The following is an 18,290-nucleotide window of genomic DNA, read 5'->3' as shown; positions in this document are numbered from 1 at the left end:
CTCACTTTTGTTGCCAGGGGTTTGGATATTAATGGCTATATTTTGAGGGGAAATAAATTAACACTATTATATAAGCTGCACACAGACTACTTTTCATTGTGTCAAAGTGTCATTTTGTCAGTGTTGTCCCATGAAAAGATATACTTAAATATCTGCAGAAATGCGAGGGGTATACTCACAAATTGAAATGATAATAATGTAACGAATCGGGTTGTAATGTGGCGATTATGTTTTGCATGCTATTCCTGTGGTACCCTATTTCCATCTGACTGAAGACAGAGCGAGAGAGATGAGATAGTTTTTACTTTCACTTTTCATGTTCTGCTGTTGGCTACAGCAGACATTAGCCGTGTTGTTTTGCATGAGTTCTGAAATAAATGATTAAAAACCTGACGCAGCTGGCAACTGCCTTGACGATGTTGCAGTAATAATAATTGTCACCTTAACTTATAAGGACTTGCGAACGGAGGTAGGAGGAGGACCTTTGAAATCCTGGACATATTCCAGCCGCATTGTCGAGCCAGTTCACTGACACACACACACACCACGCTCCATTAGACATGTGCAGATGACCGGTTTAAAGGTATACCGTAGTACGAAAACGTCTAGATTTCAAAACCTTAAAAATTTCACGTCGTACAATCCATAAGGTATTAGCTTTTTTTTATGTCCCACAAATGCATGGAGAAATCCCTCGCTTGCAGCTGTAAGGCTAAATCCTCCCCCATTGGTTGTTGCTCAGTGTCAGTGAGTCAGCTGTGCTACACCATGGCTGGAGGAGGTGAAACTCCTGAAGATTTTCCCCCATTGAAGAAAAAAAAATGCTGGTATGGAAATACTTCAGCTACAGAAATGTTACAGACGGCCACGGCTTAAAGGAGGAGGGCCAACCAACATGTAAAACATGTTTGCGAAGGGTTGCTGCCGAGGAGGCAATACCTCCAATATGATTTCCCATTCATTCATTCATTTTCCATGCCGCTTTTCCTCACAAGGGTCACGGAGGTGCCAGCTGTGAGCGTTAACTCCAGCATGTTTAGTGTGTCTAGCGAACGTGTTTTTTTTTTCTCTCTGGCAACTGTGTTGAGAGTGTGTCCCCCAAAATCTAAAGAAATTAGCATATTTCATCCGACCAATTAAAAAAGTGTTTTTTAATACAAAAAAAGGTAACCTTCAATTAATCATATCAGCTACTGTAATTACTTAGTCAACCACTAATTGTGCAAGTTCTCCCACTTGAAAAATATTAGCGAGGCCTGTAATTGTCAACATGGGTAAACCTCAACCATCAGAGACAGAATGTGAAGAAAAAAAAAATTTGAAAATCACATTGTTTGATTTTTCAAGAATTTATTTGCAAATCATGGTGGAAAATAAGTATTTGGTCAATGCCAAAAGTTCATCTCAATACTTTGTTATGTACCTTTGTTGGCAATAACGGAGGCCAAACATGTTCTGTAACTCTTCACAAGCTTTTCACACACTGTAGCTGGTATTTTGGCCCATTCCTCCATGCAGATCTCCTCTAGAGCAGTGATGTTTTGGGGCTGTCGTTGGGCAACACGGACTTTCAACTCCCTCCACAGATTTTTTATGAGGTTGAGATCTGGAGACTGGCTAGGCCACTCCAGGACCTTGAAATGCTTCTTACGAAGCCACTCCTTTGTTGCTCTGGCTGTGTGTTTGGGATCATTGTCATGCTGAAAGACCCAGCCATGTCTCATCTTCAATGCCCTTGCTGATGGAAGGAGATTTTCACTTAAAATCTCTCGACACATGGCCCCATTCATTCTTTCCTTTATACAGATCAGTCGTCCTGGTCCCTTGTAGAAAAACAACCCCAAAGCATGATGTTTCCACCCCTACTTCACAGTGGGTATGGTGTTCTTCGGATGCAATTCAGTATTCTTTCTCCTCCAAACAAGAGAACCTGTGTTTCTACCAAAAAGTTCTATTTTGGTTTCATCTGACCATAACACATTCTCCCAGTCCTCTTCTGGATCATCCAAATGCTCTCTAACGAACCGCAGATGGGCCTGGACGTGTACTGGCTTCAGCAGGGAGACACTTCTGGCAGTGCAGGATTTGAGTCCCTGGTGGCGCATTGTGTTACTGATAGTAGCCTTTGTTAATGTGGTCCCAGCTCTCTGTAGACCGTTCACAAGGTCCCCCTGTGTGGTTCTGGGATTTTTGCCCATCGTTCTTGTTATCATTTAGACGCCACAGGGTGAGATCTTGCATGGAGTCCCAGATCGAGGGAGATTTATAGTGGTCTTGTATGTCTTCCATTTTCTAATAATTGCTCCCACAATTGATTTCTTTACACCAAGCGTTTTACCTAATGCAGATTCAGTCTTCCCAGCCTGGTGCAGGTCTACAATTTTGTCTCTGGTGTCCTTCGACAGCTCTGAGGTTGTGGACAGGTGTCTTTTATACCGATAATGAGTTAAAACAGGTGCCATTAATACAGGTAACGAGTGGAGACTCGTTAGACCTCGTTAGACCACGTTAGAAGAAGTTAGACCTCTTTGACAGCCAGAAATCTTGCTTTTTTTGTAGGTGACCAAATACATATTTTCCACTCTAATTTGGAAATAAATTCTTTAAAAATCAAACAATGTGATTTTCTGTTTTTTTTTCGACATTCTGTCTCTCATGGTTGAGGTTTACCCATGTTGACAATTACAGGCCTCTCTAATCTTTTCAAGTTGGAGAACTTGCACAATTGGTGGTTGACTAAATACTTATTTGCCCCACTGTATGCACTCAATACTTGGTCGGGAATCCTTTTGCACAAATGACTGTCTAAATGCGGCGTGGCATAGAGGCAATCAGCCTGTGGCACTGCTGAGGTGTTATGGAGGCCCAGGATGCTTCGATAGCGGCCTTAAGCTCATCCACAGTGTTGGGTCTGGTGTCTCTCAACTTTCTCTTCACAATATCCCACAGATTCTCTATGGGGTTCAGGTCAGGAGAGTTGGCATGCCAATTGAGCACAGTAATGCCATGGTCACTAAAGCATTTACCAGTGGTTTTGGCACTGTGAGTAGGTGCCAGGTCGTGCTGAAAAATGAAATCTTCATTTCCATAAAGCTTTTCAGCAGATGGAAGCATGATGTGGTCCAAAATATCCTGATAGCTAGCTGCATTGACCCTGCCCTTGATAAAACACAGTAGACCAACACCAGCAGCTGACATGGCACCCCAGACCATCACTAACTGTGGGTACTTGACACTGGACTTCAGGCATTTTGGCATTTCCTTCTCTCCAGTCTTCCTCCAAACTCTGGCACCTTGATTTCTCAATGACATGCAAAATTTGCTTTCATCTGAAAAAAGTACTTAACTGATAACTGAGCAACAGTCCAGTGCTGCTTCTCTGTAGCCCAGGTCAGGCGCTTCTGCCATTTCCAGCACACGTGCACGGTGGCTTTGGATGTTTCTACTCAAGACTCGGTCCAGTGTTTCTGTAGGTCCCCCAAGGTCTGGAATAGGCCCTTCTCCACAATCTTTCTCACGGTGCGGTCAGCTCTTCTGATTGTGCAGCGTTTCCTGCCACACTTTTTACTTCCCACAGACTTCCCACTGAGGTGCCTTGATACAGCACTCTGGGAACAGCCTATTCGCTCAGAAATATCTTTCTGTGTCTTAGCCCCTTGCTTGAGGGTGTCAGTGATGACCTTCTGGACAGCAGTCAGGTCGGCAGTCTTGCCAATGATTGCGGTTTTGAGTAATGAACCAGACTGGGAGTTTTTAAAAGCCTCAGGAATCTTTCGCAGGGGTTTTGAGTTCATTCGTTGATGCGGATGATTAGGTTGGTAGCTTGTTTAGAGTACCTAGTCATGATATGCAAATTTTTTGAGATAGGGATTTTTGTTTTTCTTGACTTTTTTGCCAAAATCATCAATATTAAAACAATAAAAGGCTTGAACTACTTCAGTTGTGTGTAATGAATCTAAAATATATGAAAGTCTAATGTATAACGGTACATTACAGAAAATAATGAGCTATATTACAATATGCTAATTTTTTAGCAAAAAAATTAGCAAAATAAATAATATGTATATCTATATATTTTTTTAAAATTTATTTTAACTTAACATTATACTTCTGTTTTAATTTGCTAATATGTTTTGAAAAATAAAAATCCTGTTCAATTGATTTTTTTTTTTTTTTTTTTTAAACCCAGATATCTCAAAGTAACAAATTTTAGAGTTGTAATTGCGATATCATGATATTTTGGCTTAAGGTTATCATACCGTCAGAATATCATACCTGCACATACCTACGCTCCATATTTTTCTATCATTTTCATCTTAATTTCAATGGTAAGCGTCACCTTTTTCCTTGTTTCACCACCTGAACTAACCTTCTTGGGACTCGTGTTGATTTCTCTCACAAGAAAATCCGCCGTGCATCCGTCTTGCCTGGAAACAATTAAAATTGTGATGCTGTCATAAATCGTGTTTTGAGCATGTCGTCATATGTTGAGATAAATGACAGGTGGAATTTTACGCAGGATGTCAAAAGGATCGTATGTCAATGCAATTGTATGTTGATGTACCATTGTATTGTGAATGAATTAACTCAAAACGGGACTGAAATGTACCCCGACTCAGGATTTATTGTTTAACATGGATGTTAGACAACATCTAAAACCAAGAACAACACTAAGCATTGCATACACGTCAAAGTAGCAAAATATTTTAATCTAAACCCAAGTTTCATAAACCACACCCAACAGTCTACTATAAAACATAAAATTGAAGTGTCATACAGTAATTGCAAAGGTTTAAACAATAATACCTGTGTAATGTATACAGTTGTTGTCAAAGGTTTTGAGACACTTTATCATTCAGTAGGATGAGAAAGTGTCTCAAAAGTCAGTCACAGTTTGTGTCCATATTAGGGATGTCCCGATCCGATCATGTGATCGGGAATCAGGCCAATCGCGCCATTTTTCAGAGGTTCAGAATCGGATGAAAAGTATATTTTATGTTTTTCTCCTTCATGGTCATACAGCGCCACAGCCTCTCACCCTCCCTCCTGCTAAGCAGTGCAGGCAAACTGTCCAGCTTGCGTTTGGTACTTAGAGTTAACGATGATTGGCAGATTTGTAGCTCTGATCTTGTCAGAGAAGCTTTGTAGCTCTACAATCAAAGGCACAAATCTATCAATCATTGCTAAACTTGCATAAGTGTGCTGTGGCAACTCATTGTGTAAGTGAGAGGCTGTTCTGAGCAGCGTGAGTGGATTTGACTGGCCTCACTCAATGAAGCATTTAATGGAGACAACCATTTTTCTATGTATTACGAAGGTGGCACGGTGGGATAGTAACATGTTTGGAACTTTTGTTCAAAAAAGGAAAAAAATGGGGGGGGGGGGGGTGATATCGGATCTGGACTCTGCATCGGCAGATTTTCAAAATTAGGTCACTGCGACTCGGGTGCAAAAATATGTGACTGGGACATCCCTAGTCCATATACTGTTATGTTTATGTAATATTTTACCATTGTGTTTTAGTAATTGATGTTTGAATTTCTCATTTATTTAAGATACTTATGTATTTGCATTAACCTTGGTGCCTTATCACAGCGATACAATTACATTTTGGTACTCACCTGCTTACATTTTTGTGGGAAGGGCAATTTGATCAGCTATACTGTTCTCATGTTAATATAATGATCATTTGACACTGATCATTTTTATCACGTGTCTTTAAAAAATTTTTACCCCTTAATTTTGTACCACCTTTGGCCAGAGGCTATTTATTTATTTAAATTAATTTTGTTATTTGTTATTTACTAACTTACCAAACTATTTTGGGATGATAAAGTGCACCTGACCTATGACCTGCATCGACCAAATTTTTATGGGAAAGCTATCTGTTCAAATATGAGCCACACTGGCTCATAAACTGCAGACATCCATGTTATTTGGTAGGATATTTACACCAAAAGACATGGAGTGCACTAACATGTAAAAAATAATTAATAAGACACACTGGACCAAGGGCATAGGTTTGCATAGGGACGGTAGGGACATAACACTACCAACTTTTCAGGAAGCTCAAATTATCCCAACCAACTTTTAAGCAACCTTATTTGCATAATATAATGACTTCAGTTTTATAGGTTCCTATATGTTGTAAGGATAGAATTGTTCCTACAAATATTAAGTGAATTACAGTACTTGCATTATGTTCAGACTTACACTGACCCGTTTTCACTAGCTGAATGTCCCAGTCCATTTTTTCACTAAAATGCACGTTTAATTGGCTGATGACTTGACACCCCCCCCCCCCACACACACACACACACGCATTCACAGCCCGACAGATATAAAACATTCCGCCTCCCCTGCCGCCTTCGAAGACGAGGAATATTAGAAGTTTTTTTTCCACCAGCAGCAGCCACTGTAAGTAATGTAAAAAGACGTCAATGTTGTGGAGGTGGAGAACACACCACTAATTTTGCTACTGCTACAGTGCTTCAAGTCAATTTCACTCAGATTTCTTGAAATAAGAGCTACCTAAAAATAAGCTTAACAGACTTATTTTAAGCAAAATGTTTGTATATTTAAACGTAAAAGAAAAACTTGTTTGTCAGAAATGTTATTAAGTCAAGAATATTGTTCAAAACATTATTTGAAAGAATGTTTTTCTTGATTTAGGTGAAAAATGACCAACTTTTAAATGTATGGGCTCAATACGAACAAATAGTAATATTTACTTAAAGTCAGTGGAAGAATCTAACACATTAATCTGTTAACTAGCCTTTAACACACACAAAAAAAAGAGAGAAAATTATTTGACTAGATTTAACAAAAATTATCAGGTCAAGAAGTTATAAATTTGCAGTGGAAAAGTTAGTATAGATCCATATAGATTTATTTTTCATTGATCATTTAGCCTATCAATTATTTAGGTTCATATTGGTGAGAAATGTAGCCCTGACCCCCATGCACCAAATATGTTTGGTCTAATTAATGTCTCGTCCCCAGCAAAAAGTGTACATGCAGGTTATGCTGTTATACTGTATAAGCCTGTCGCAATATGCAATAATTCCATTTACTGCACGATAAATAAAAATGAAGGCGGTCATTTTTCCGCTGCGATTTATTGCCGCGTGCAGCAGACTTTCTGTTAAAAGTTCAGATTCCTTGTTACCAACTGCGCAAAATGCATCTTCGTTCCAGGTCCGGCAAAAAATAGTGCCGGAGCCAATCGTTCCCATTATATCCTATTGTTCAACGTATACCGGCCGCGTCAGTGCTCCGGAGTGAGCGCCGGTGTTGTTGACGTGTGGGCGCTCCCGTCAGGAGTGACATTTCACGCGGGGCGGCTATTTTTCAGCACAACGCTGGATATTTACAAGGAAGTCCGCCAAAACATTGTTACCAACTTGGCTGCTACGTACAAACCTCGCTTTGACAACGAAGAGCTGAATGAAATTAAGAGCGCTGTGCTTCAAACTCTTCCTGTTTATGAAAGTCGATTGTCATATACTGGTGTTGTGTAGTAATGAGCAGACGTGACTTCAGCGGCGCTTGCTAACTTTTTTAATGCGCGCACACACTAGATATCATGAAATAGCAAACTAGATGTGCTACGTTCCATGCCATTGGCTACGTGAGCCAAGAGTGATTATGGGACACGTAGTCCATAAACTACATCGATAAATTCTAAACTGTCATGACTGAATGGAAGTTGAGAAGGCCAAATCAATCCATACCAGTGACTATAGATAATGTTGCAAATATTGTTAATTCAGTATGTGACACAGATGGATTCGGACCATAAATAGGATGTCTTGCTCATGTAGTAAACTTAGCTGCTAAGAAAGGTGTAGCAATCAACAGTGTGCCCTGCCTCGCTTTGCAAACAGTAAAGATTGTTCTCAGCACTTTTATACAAATTTTTTTCAGATCAGTAAGAAATTTTTTTCAGATCAGTAAGAAGTGAACACGTAAATATTATGCACTAAAATGCATGTTTATATGATGGCGATTTAATTTTTGCTCGTTAGCAAAAACAAAACAAAAAAACAAAAAATATTTATATAATAGTTTGTTTTTTTTTACAGAGCATTAAATGTATTGAATCGGATCGAAAATCGTGTCCCCCGTATCAAAAATCGTACCGAACCGTGACTTAACTGTATCGTTGCATCCCTGTGGAACACCATTGCAGAAGCTATGACGGGAAAAGTTGTCATTTGCCTAAATTCTTAAGTTATTAAGTGCAATTTTTTTTAAAAACACATTTTATTTATTCTGTGTTTCTGTGCGGTATCAATATTGTTGTCTTTTACTTAAGAGGCATGGTCTATTGTTTTTAGTTGTGATTTCTTAAAAAGTATTTTTGAATTTAAGAGTAAATATTTATCGCGTTTAAATGGGTGTACTTGATATTAATATATACTGTGTTCTCACTGTGTTATTGTAAATTGGTTTTTAAAAAATTGGGGGGGGGGTGCAATTATATCGCAATAATTTATGAGAATAATTATCGCACTCTAAAATTTGTTATCGCGACAGGCCAAATTGTCCCTACGATATTAAAACCAAACCTACGCCCTTGCACTGGACTATAAACAAAATGATTCAAAGTAGCGTCTTATAGTCCCAAAATTATGGTGTATAATTTGTTTTTTGTATGTTGTACGTGGAGCAGTTTGGGTGGCTGATTTTTAACATGAACTTGAATAAAAACTTTGATAAAGAATCCATCAGTTGTTAAGCAACTCTGAATCCACTGATATTTCAAAAAGTGAATTTAAATTAAATCGTTTTTGTCTCGATTTTCGTCATTGTCAGAATTATGCGGATACTGTGTTTTTTTGTTTGTTTGTTTGTTTCTGTTTTTTCTTTGTTTTAGGGGCCAGGACACATTGAGTTGAAATGTTCTATGACGTCTGCTGCCTCTAGATGGTGTTATTTGTGGTTTTTGTAGGCCCACGTCCACACTGCAATACTCGTCACTGATTAAATTGCGGTAAATATAAATTTAAACCCACAGTTTGAGATTCATATTTAGTACCTTTGGACAGATTTGGCAATATTAGCCAACACTTTGGACTAAACTAGGCTGAAAACCACTGTTTACATAGAAATTAGAGAACAATTGTTCAGAAATTGCAGGGCATTTCCTTTTAAATATTGGCCACAATTTCAACATAGCCAGATCACATACAGAAAAGTATCGAGGGGAATTTAGATCCAAATTATATAGACGTCAGAATCTCTTCCCATCTTTTCTTTCTCCTTACGTCACTCTTTCGGTGTCCTTTCACTCACTTGTGCCCCACTCTCTCTCTCTCTCTCTCCTAGCCCCCCCACCCTTTCTTTTTGCTCAGTGAGTCGCACCAAATTCTATTGTGATGCTAAAACTTTCGGAAGAGAGACAGAAACAGTGAGCGAGGGAGGAAGAGAGGCTTGGATTTCTGTTTGGACAAATCTGATCTGACCTCCATTATCTTGAAGTTTGATCTCTTCCTCTATTCAGTCAGCTTTTCAACATTTTTCAAACTGTTGCGAGACTCCATTGCCAGTGCGTGTCCTGGTGTTGTTTAACCGGACCTATCGGTTCTTTTTGCGCTTCAGGAATGCACTGTGCACTTTGCAGCTCGGTGCTCGGATATCTCCTGCTTTGCCTTTCCTGGACAGGGAGTTCTAAATGATTCGCGGTCATGTGCTCGTGAGGGACAGACCCGTTTCGTCAGCCTGGTCGTCCGCCCGGTTGCAACTGGAGTGAGGAACCGGTGAGCCCGGGATGAGCGCTTCCTTTGCGGACATGGAGGATGGCCGGGCGGGGCTCCAGCAGGCGGCGGGTGGAGGAAGAGGAGGCGGGTGGGCGCTTGTGGAGGCCCAGCTGCAGGGTGGAGCTCCGTGGGGCTTTACGCTTCAGGGTGGCCTGGAGCACGGGGAGCCGCTCATCATCTCCAAGGTACATTCATAGCAAAGGCATCAAACTATGTTGAATGAAATTGTTCATTTCAACTTTTTCAACTTTTTTTTTTTTTTTGCCGTAGGCATAGCCCACAAGGTACTGGTTGAAAGTTGCGAGTTATTTTATGTTACTTACACTTCAAATATGTACCACAGTACAATGGTACCTCTACTTAAGAACGTCTCGACATACAGAATTTTCAGGTTAAGACACGCCTCAACGGGAAAATATTGCCTCTTATCAGGGCTGTCAACAGACTTGCTGGGGCCCGGGACAAGAGACCATTACAGCCCCCCCCACCCCTGCCACCGGCTTGTCACGATAACATATGCAGTACTTTAATGTTTTGCAAGCAATGACAGTGTAAATATTCAAATTATTTCATTTGAGATGGACAGTTAAATTTAACAGACCGTAATGTGATGTGACATAATTTAAACAAACAATTTCCAGCTATGTCCCATGTTGGCTACAGTACAATACAACTGAGAGTGCTATGCCTGCCTGCTAAGCAACAAAACAGTATAAGTTAACATCCTGTGCCTGTCCCCTCCACATCCCTGGGGTTATCAAGCCCTCAAACAGTGATGCGCCTAGATTTTTTGAACGCAAAGTCATTTATAACATCAGTAAAATCCAGTTTTTAAGCAAGCTCACGCTCAACGGAGAGCATGGAGTTACCGGCATCCCCAAGGGGCCGCTGTCCCCTACAATATGACTGGCTTTACCAATTTGGCGCAGACGAAGAGGCGGACGAGCGTCAGGGGGTGAGATCATTGGAGTTGTTGCGCGGTAGCGCTGAGTTGAGTGGCTGTGAGTCCCCTATTGTTAATGAAAAATCCAGCAAAAAGCCATCCAACGTGTCTCTGCGTTTTTATGCACATTTCCACCTTCCTGAAGGAAGACCCGGACAAACTGACGACAAAGGAGCCGTCCACCCCACACTACGGTGCGGAGTTGAGAGCACCGCAACTTACCATAAAGTGCAGTTTGGTAACAATGGCTAGGTTGTTAGGCCTGCCCTGTGATATGGTGGAGCGTAGGTAGTTTATCATTATTTTCATTTTACTGAAGGCTCGCTCTCCTTCAGCTACAGTCACCGGCAAAGACAATAAAATGCGTAGCACTTGAGTGCGACAGAGCAGGGTCAAACCACTCTCTACCCCCCAAACCTAAAAAAAACTACCCAAAAACATGCATTATTCGTCATTGTACTGTCCTGCCAAGATGTTGGAGCTAAGTCCTTGCTAGACAGCGAGCTAAACTCCGAAATGACGTTGTCAGACGTCCGTGTGGTTTGCTGACTTTATTCTACTGCTCATGACATCAGCACTTGCAGAATGAAACTAAAATAAAAATGAAATTAAATCAGTTTCATCTTCAATAACTATTCAAATTTGCGTTTATAACTAGCTGCTGATACAGCAATAAGAATTCACACAAACAAATAGCATGTTTCAGTTAGCGTCTGCACATCACCAAAAACAATCACATAAATATTTTATAATAAAAACGCATCAAAACATGCAACAAATTCATGTTACAATTAGGGTATTGCAAAATAAATGTAAAATGAGAGTTGGGCATAATGTAAAAACCTAAGAGTAGAGTAAAGAAACGATAATAATTATCGTAAATACACCCATGTAAAGCTGTGGGAACACCAAATGGCCTGAGGGGTGAATACAAAGGACGCTGGGATCAGTGTTGGGCACGTTACTTTAAAAAAGTAATTCGTTATAGTTACTCACTACTTCTTCCAAAAAGTAACTGAGTTAGTAACTGAATGACTCTACAGTAAAAGTAACTAGTTACCAGGGAAATTAATTATTTCCGTTACTTTAAAAAGAAGTTGTTGTATGTCAAAGAATTCGAAATTTCCTGAGCAGTATTTGAGTCAGTTGAATAGAGAAGAACAGACAGGTAGTTGTGTTATAGAACCTTGTAATATTTATTGCACCTCACCAGCAACAGATTTATCCTACACTTAAAGTGCAACAAACATACACAGTAAACAATATAATAATATAACAATAGCAGTAAACAATATAAAGTGAGTTTAATCAATTAAATCTAACTCTCACAACCTGAGACAACTGGTCAAGTAGACATAGCCTACTGTACTTCAAGTATTTTGACTTGAAAAAGTGTTTATATCTCCACCTTGTAAAGGACAAATATTCCTCTGAATGCCCTGCCATCATATCCCTCTGCATCTGTTTTGCGTGTGTGTGTTTGCTGCACGCGCTGTTCCGGTTTGTGTGTGAAAACACCGGCTCTGATTGGCTTATCATTGACACATTACTCTAACCCTCAGCTAATCACAATCACTTCCATCGCATCAATCCAGATGGTGCATTCAGGTAGCCTCGTCCCCCTACTCCTCCCGTCACCCTCAAAGCGTCTGCCGTCCTCAAGATGGAAGCAGCATTCTTGCTGGCTGACAGTGAGGGATGGGAACGAGGCTAGCATCCAGGTGTAGCAAAAACAGAAACGTTAGCAAGCTTTGGAGAGCATTGTCTAATTGAATGAGCAGGGAAAAACAGCCTGGAGTCATAAAAAGTATGTGCTGTAATATTGTGATACAGAATTATCCGAGGCACCCTAAAGTTCACACGGCACCAATATTGTTTTGCTCACATGATGCTGGAGTGAGTTAGAGACACGGCCTGCCAAGAGCCGTACATTTGTGTCAATGTTGAAGTTATATGTGCTATTAAAGAAACAGAGTGCCAGCACATCCTGTGTGGTATATCCTTGCTAAGAAAAAGCACAAAACAAAACACGTGTGCTCTTCTCAAACCTGAACGCACCCCAAGTCTTGGATGACAAATAAACAGAGCAAAGTAGACTCGCTACAGCTGGTGGTTTCTTCAATTTATTCAGAGTAGTAATCCACCGCTTTTGACTGTCAGTAACGGTAACGGCATTGTAACGGCGGAAAAAATAATTAGTTAGATTACCCCGTTACTGAAAAAAATAATATAATGGCGTGGTGTTATTCTCAACACTGGCTGGGATACACATACAATAAAGGTACCTCTTAGCCATTTGGATACCAGGAAGATGCTAGGCGATAGCCAATGGCAGAGCAGCTATAAATATGTTACGTTCCGTAAACTCTTAGAGCTGCGAGTCAAAGCCCATATTTTTGCCTTTCATATTCTGAATTATCTTTCTTAACAAGAGGAAATAATTTCCCGTTGAGGCGTGTCTTAACCTGAAAATTCCGTATGTAGAGACGTTCTTAAGTCAAGGTACCACTGTATGTGCAATTGACAAAACACCACGTAAGTTGATGATAGAGAATTGTATGACCCATCATGCTGTCCAGAAGTCTGACAGCCCGGTGAAAATTTTCCAAATTGACATTTCTTCACTCAACATTCTATAAAGACTTTTTTTATTCTTTCAAAGTTCCGTTATAATGAAATAAACATGATGTGCTCAAAAATTAAATTTGTTTGGGAAGAAACGATCTCTTAATAAAGTACACCAGAAAACAATTGCTCATTTCCTTAGTTTTCGTGAATATCCACATGGCAAATCTCTAATTTACAGTTATAAGTACAATGCTGAAGTACCCATTTTATTAATTCCATAGAAAAAAAGAAAGGAGTACATATTGTCCCTTAATTATTGCTAAAGTGTCCATGGCCTAGTTTTTCCTGAAATGTAAAACACCAGGCGAGTTTGCTATTATATGTGTGAGGGTGTTTTCCAGGGATGGAAGCCAAAAGGTTTTGAAATGGGGCAAGAATGTGAAATATGTGTTTGTGTTTTGTTTTGGGTTTTTTTTCTTTTTGTTGCTAGATTTCATTTTGTGACACATTCAGTTTGGGTTAAAGGTTGTCAACTCATCATAGGCCCCTTTTTCTCTCTTCAGTGTTTTAAGTTTGTTCAATTATTTCATTCTCTTTTTCTCTGCTTTTATTATCTTTTTATCCTTTAATTATTTACCATCAGCACATGTCTTAGTTTCACTAGGTTCACTTATACCACATATTTCAGGTCAGGTTAAATAGTCTTAATGAGTTTAATCTGGAGGTCTCGTGAGCTCCATGGAACTAACTAGCCTGAAAAGTGACACAGCATTTATTTGCTTGATTATTTACAGTTGAAAATGCATTTTCTAGTCCACAGCAGGGTTCTCTAAACTTGTAAATATATAATATGATAAAGTATGTTGAGTCTATGTACTGCTCTTTTGTCTATTTTATTTTGCTCTCAATAAACCGTGTCAACAAGTAACATTAATTTAGTTCAACAAGGCACAGCCTCAGCAGTAGATGAAGGTCAATCAATATTCAAATTAAATTCTATTACTACAGTAGTGATATTGAATTCTCTTGTGTGAACCAGACTTCAATTCCACTTGAACAGGCATGGCTGGGATTGAAGGACCATGTTTCATTGCCATTGACGGAGCTAGACGTCCAATCCAAATTTACTGGGGGGTCAAAATTGATTGGACTTCTAGTTTTGTCAATGGCATTAACACAATCATCCAAAATGCTCTACAAAATGTTTCATTTTATGTTTCTATTTTATACTAAAAAGTCAGGATACAATTATGGAAGCGGCACAGTAGGTCAGTAACATGTTTAAAAACATATATCGGTATCGGATTTGGACTCTGTAACAGCAGTAGACATGTGCCGATTACCAGTTTCAAGGTATACTGTGGTATGAAAACGTCAAGGTTTCAAAACCGCAAAAGTTTTCTGTCATACCGTCCCTAAGGTATTAGCTATTTTTTGTGTTCCAAAAATGCATGGAGAAATCCCTCGCTTGCAACCCTCCCCCACCGGTTGTTGCTCAGTGTTAGTGAGTCAACCGTGCTACACGATGGCTGGAGGAAGTGAAACTCCTTAACTTTTTTCCCATCAAAGAAAACGAAATCGCTGGTATGGGAATACTTCGGCTCCAGAAAATTTAGACAGCCGCGGCTTAGAGGAGGAGGGCCAACCGACATGTAAAACATGTTTGCGGAGGGTGGATGCGGAGGAGGCAGCACCTCCAATATGATTTCCCATTTATACAAAATTAAACATTTACTTAACACTGTCATGTACGTTTCCCACCAGCTACAAGAGTTAACTTCAGCATGTTTAGTGTGTCTAGCAGTGGTAAAACATGTGTTTTTTTCTCTCTGGCAACTGTCTGTGTTGAGAAAGAAAGTACAGTATGTGTATAATGTAAACATAACACGTGCTTTTTATGGAAAATAATTCAATTATTTTTGTTCTGATGGTAATAATGTTGAGCTGTGGCTCTGGGTTTAGGCTCACCTAAAGACTGCATTTTTAAAATTTTTATTTAGAATATTTCATTAATTTTTGTGTTATTTTTAAAATTTATTTTTAACTTAACATTATACACATGTTCCAATTTGCTGATATGTTTTGAAAAATAAAAATTCTGTTCAATGAAAAAAGATTTTTTTCTCTCTCTCTAAGGCTCGGTCTTAATGCACAAATCCGATTTTTCGCCAAATCTGTTTTTTTGTCGTGCCCGTTCAGACTGCCTTTGTCCATTGAGACCGCTCAAGTATCACGCATGCGCACTAATTCGCAGTCCGAGATGTGCTCAGCAAAGAGACCCGCATGCAGAAGCATAAAAAAAAATTACACATACTAGCTGTATGTCATTCCTGAGTGATCATATTTTGATTTCCAAAAAGAGGACACAAAAAACAGACATTAATAATCTCTGTTTAGTCTTAAAGTTTATATGGACTGATAGAACGCATACACGCACACACGAGCCTTGTGTGCAATAATAAAATATTGCTCATTAGGCGCACAAAATGAAAATCAAAAATTGTAAGGCTTATTCTTTTCTTCATTTTATTTTTTTATGACTGTGGTTAAGCCCGCTTCATGCTTAAAAACAGAGTTAAGCTAGGCGCTGATGCCTACATGGCCGCCGTCGTCCGTGCCTCTTGCTCTTTGCTGACGTAATTGCTGCATGAATTCCGATTTGGGAGTCTTGACAGTTCAGACCGCCAGTCACATTCTGAAAAAATGTGGCCCAGATCGGATTTGAAATGGTCCACTTCTATGCGACTTGTCCCGTTCAGACTGTCAAGTTAATGCCTGACTCGAGTCGGAAAAACATGAAAAAATCGGATTCGTGCATTAAGACCTGTAGTATGAACATAGCCTTAGTAGCACATTTTAGAACTGTAATTGCAATACCGTGAGATTTTTGCTTAAGGTTATCATACCGTCAGAATCTCATACCGGCACATACCGTACCTTTTCGGCAGATTCTCAAAATCATGTGACTCGGACTTGGGTGCAAAAATATGTGATCGGGACATCCCCTACTAACTATTGATATTTAATTTCAACCAAGTTGCTTTCTTAAAATGTTGTCCTAAATCACAGTCTGATTTCACAGTTTGATTAGAGAAGTTTGGTTGGTTTAAATCACAGTCAGAACATACTAAGCTGATGCTTAGTACACACAATTACCGTAATTTTCGGACTATAAGCCGCTACTTTTTTCTTTCATTTTGAATCCTGCGGCTTATAGTCCAGTGCAGCTTATTTGTTTATTTATTTGGTTTAATGGGTCACACTTTATTTGACAGCGGCGTCATAAGACTGTCACAAGACAGTCATAATTATGATATGACACTATCATGGGCATTGCTGAACGGTAATGACAGATGTCATCAAGTGTCATCCGGCAAATTATGTCACTAACTCCATTAATTTCCAGCTTGAATCTTTTACATCCATTTAAAAGTGAGATCATTTTCCGGCTAACAATAAATGACATCTGTTCTAAGCATTTATTAACGCTCATGACAGTGTCATGTCATAATTATGATTGTCTAATGACAGTCTTATGGAACCACTGTCAAATAAAGTGTTACCAAAGACCATAACTAGCAATTAATGAAAGAACTGGAACAGTAACTGAAGAAATAATTAGCACAGAACATGAATTTTGATTGTTATCTACATCTGTAGCAATGCAATGCATGCTAGGAAGCATTCTGGACAACAACAGTGTATGACAGCAGGGGGCAGCAGAGGTTGACAGTCTCCCCCAAGGGAACAGTGATAGCCAAATGAAGCTTCTTGAAGAAATGAAGCTTTGCAGCCAATAGGTTCAAAGCTTCATGGTGGTTAATTTGGTTTTATGACAGTCGTACGATGCCGCTGTCAAATAAAGTGTTACATGTTAATATCTTTTGGTGTAAATATCCCTTAATATAGTGAGGACAGCTGCTGCTTATAGTCCAGTGCGGCTTATCGATGAACAAATGCCGTTTTTGTGCCCAATTTGGTGGGTGGCGGCTTATAGTCAGGTCCGCCTTATAGTGCGAAAATCACGATATACACATTTTTCAGGTTTGAAATGGTTTATATTCAAAGTGTTTATCTTAAAAAGAATGTTTAATGTCGATCTCGTTTGTGAAAATCCGTCGAATCAGCATCACACACTAAGATAAGTAGCAGTATCTTTTTCAACTTCTGTTGTCTGTAGTCCTTCAGACTTATGAGTATTTCTGTTAACATTTTGAAGAGTAAGGCAAAGTTTGAGCACACTTATCTCTGAAACAAAACCAGCAAAAACAAAGCAATGTGACCTTGACACAACACATACTGGATAGACACATGTAGTTGTCCACTGGCTCACTCACATAGGCTGCTAAGAGCCATCATCAGTATGGCTGATAAAGCGCTCCAGCTTTGCTGATACGGTGTGGTGTGTGTGATGAATCGTCATACAAGTGATATTCCTATCTTTATAGATTTTTTTTTTAATGATTTAGAGCTCACAGAATACTTGTAACAAGTGAGGCCCTCCATGCTTCAAACATTTTTAAGATTCTATGGAACCTATGAAATAAGTGTTATGATTATTTTCTATTGTAATGCACATGCCAAACATTCCAGTTAAAGTGCTTATACCAGCTGATGATCAACATGAGAAGAGAGCACTCTCACATGGTTTGTTGTGATTCAATTGAGGTCCTTGGGAACCATAGCAATAAATAATTTACCATAATTTAACAGAATTATGACATAATAATAGTTATTTAGTAAAGCATTTTAAAATGATATCGGATAATATCAACATCGATTTTTCATTATGGGTTTTGGGCCAATGTGCATGTTGCCTTCAAAGTAAATGTAGAAGCCCTCTGTCTTTGTACAAGGGTTGGTCACATCTTACCACAATAGTTATGCTTATTGACCATTAGATGTCTGCAAATTAAGATGCTTGGGATTTATTATGAGAGCAGACCATTTGCATTCATAGTGCAAAAATTAAATGATAAATGATTGAAAAATAATGAATATGTTAAGTCCACGACTGC

General features: G+C 39.2%; 1 protein-coding gene across 2 annotated transcripts in view; it reads left to right on the top strand.

The window, feature by feature from the left end:
- Positions 1 to 9,382: 9,382 nt before the first annotated feature.
- Positions 9,383 to 18,290, top strand: part of shroom3 (shroom family member 3) — a 121,666-nt gene continuing 112,758 nt past the window's right edge. For both annotated transcript variants that reach the window (XM_057818406.1, XM_057818405.1), the window contains exon 1: positions 9,383 to 9,946. In XM_057818406.1, coding sequence (XP_057674389.1) covers positions 9,773 to 9,946 — 174 coding nt within the window. In that variant the 5' untranslated portion in view covers positions 9,383 to 9,772. The remainder of the gene's footprint in view (positions 9,947 to 18,290) is intronic.

The sequence above is a fragment of the Corythoichthys intestinalis genome, chromosome 17, assembly GCF_030265065.1.
Source record: "Corythoichthys intestinalis isolate RoL2023-P3 chromosome 17, ASM3026506v1, whole genome shotgun sequence".
Lineage (NCBI taxonomy): Eukaryota > Metazoa > Chordata > Actinopteri > Syngnathiformes > Syngnathidae > Corythoichthys > Corythoichthys intestinalis.
Note: the sequence above shows the minus strand (reverse complement) of the source record. Positions and strands in the feature narration are given on the sequence as shown.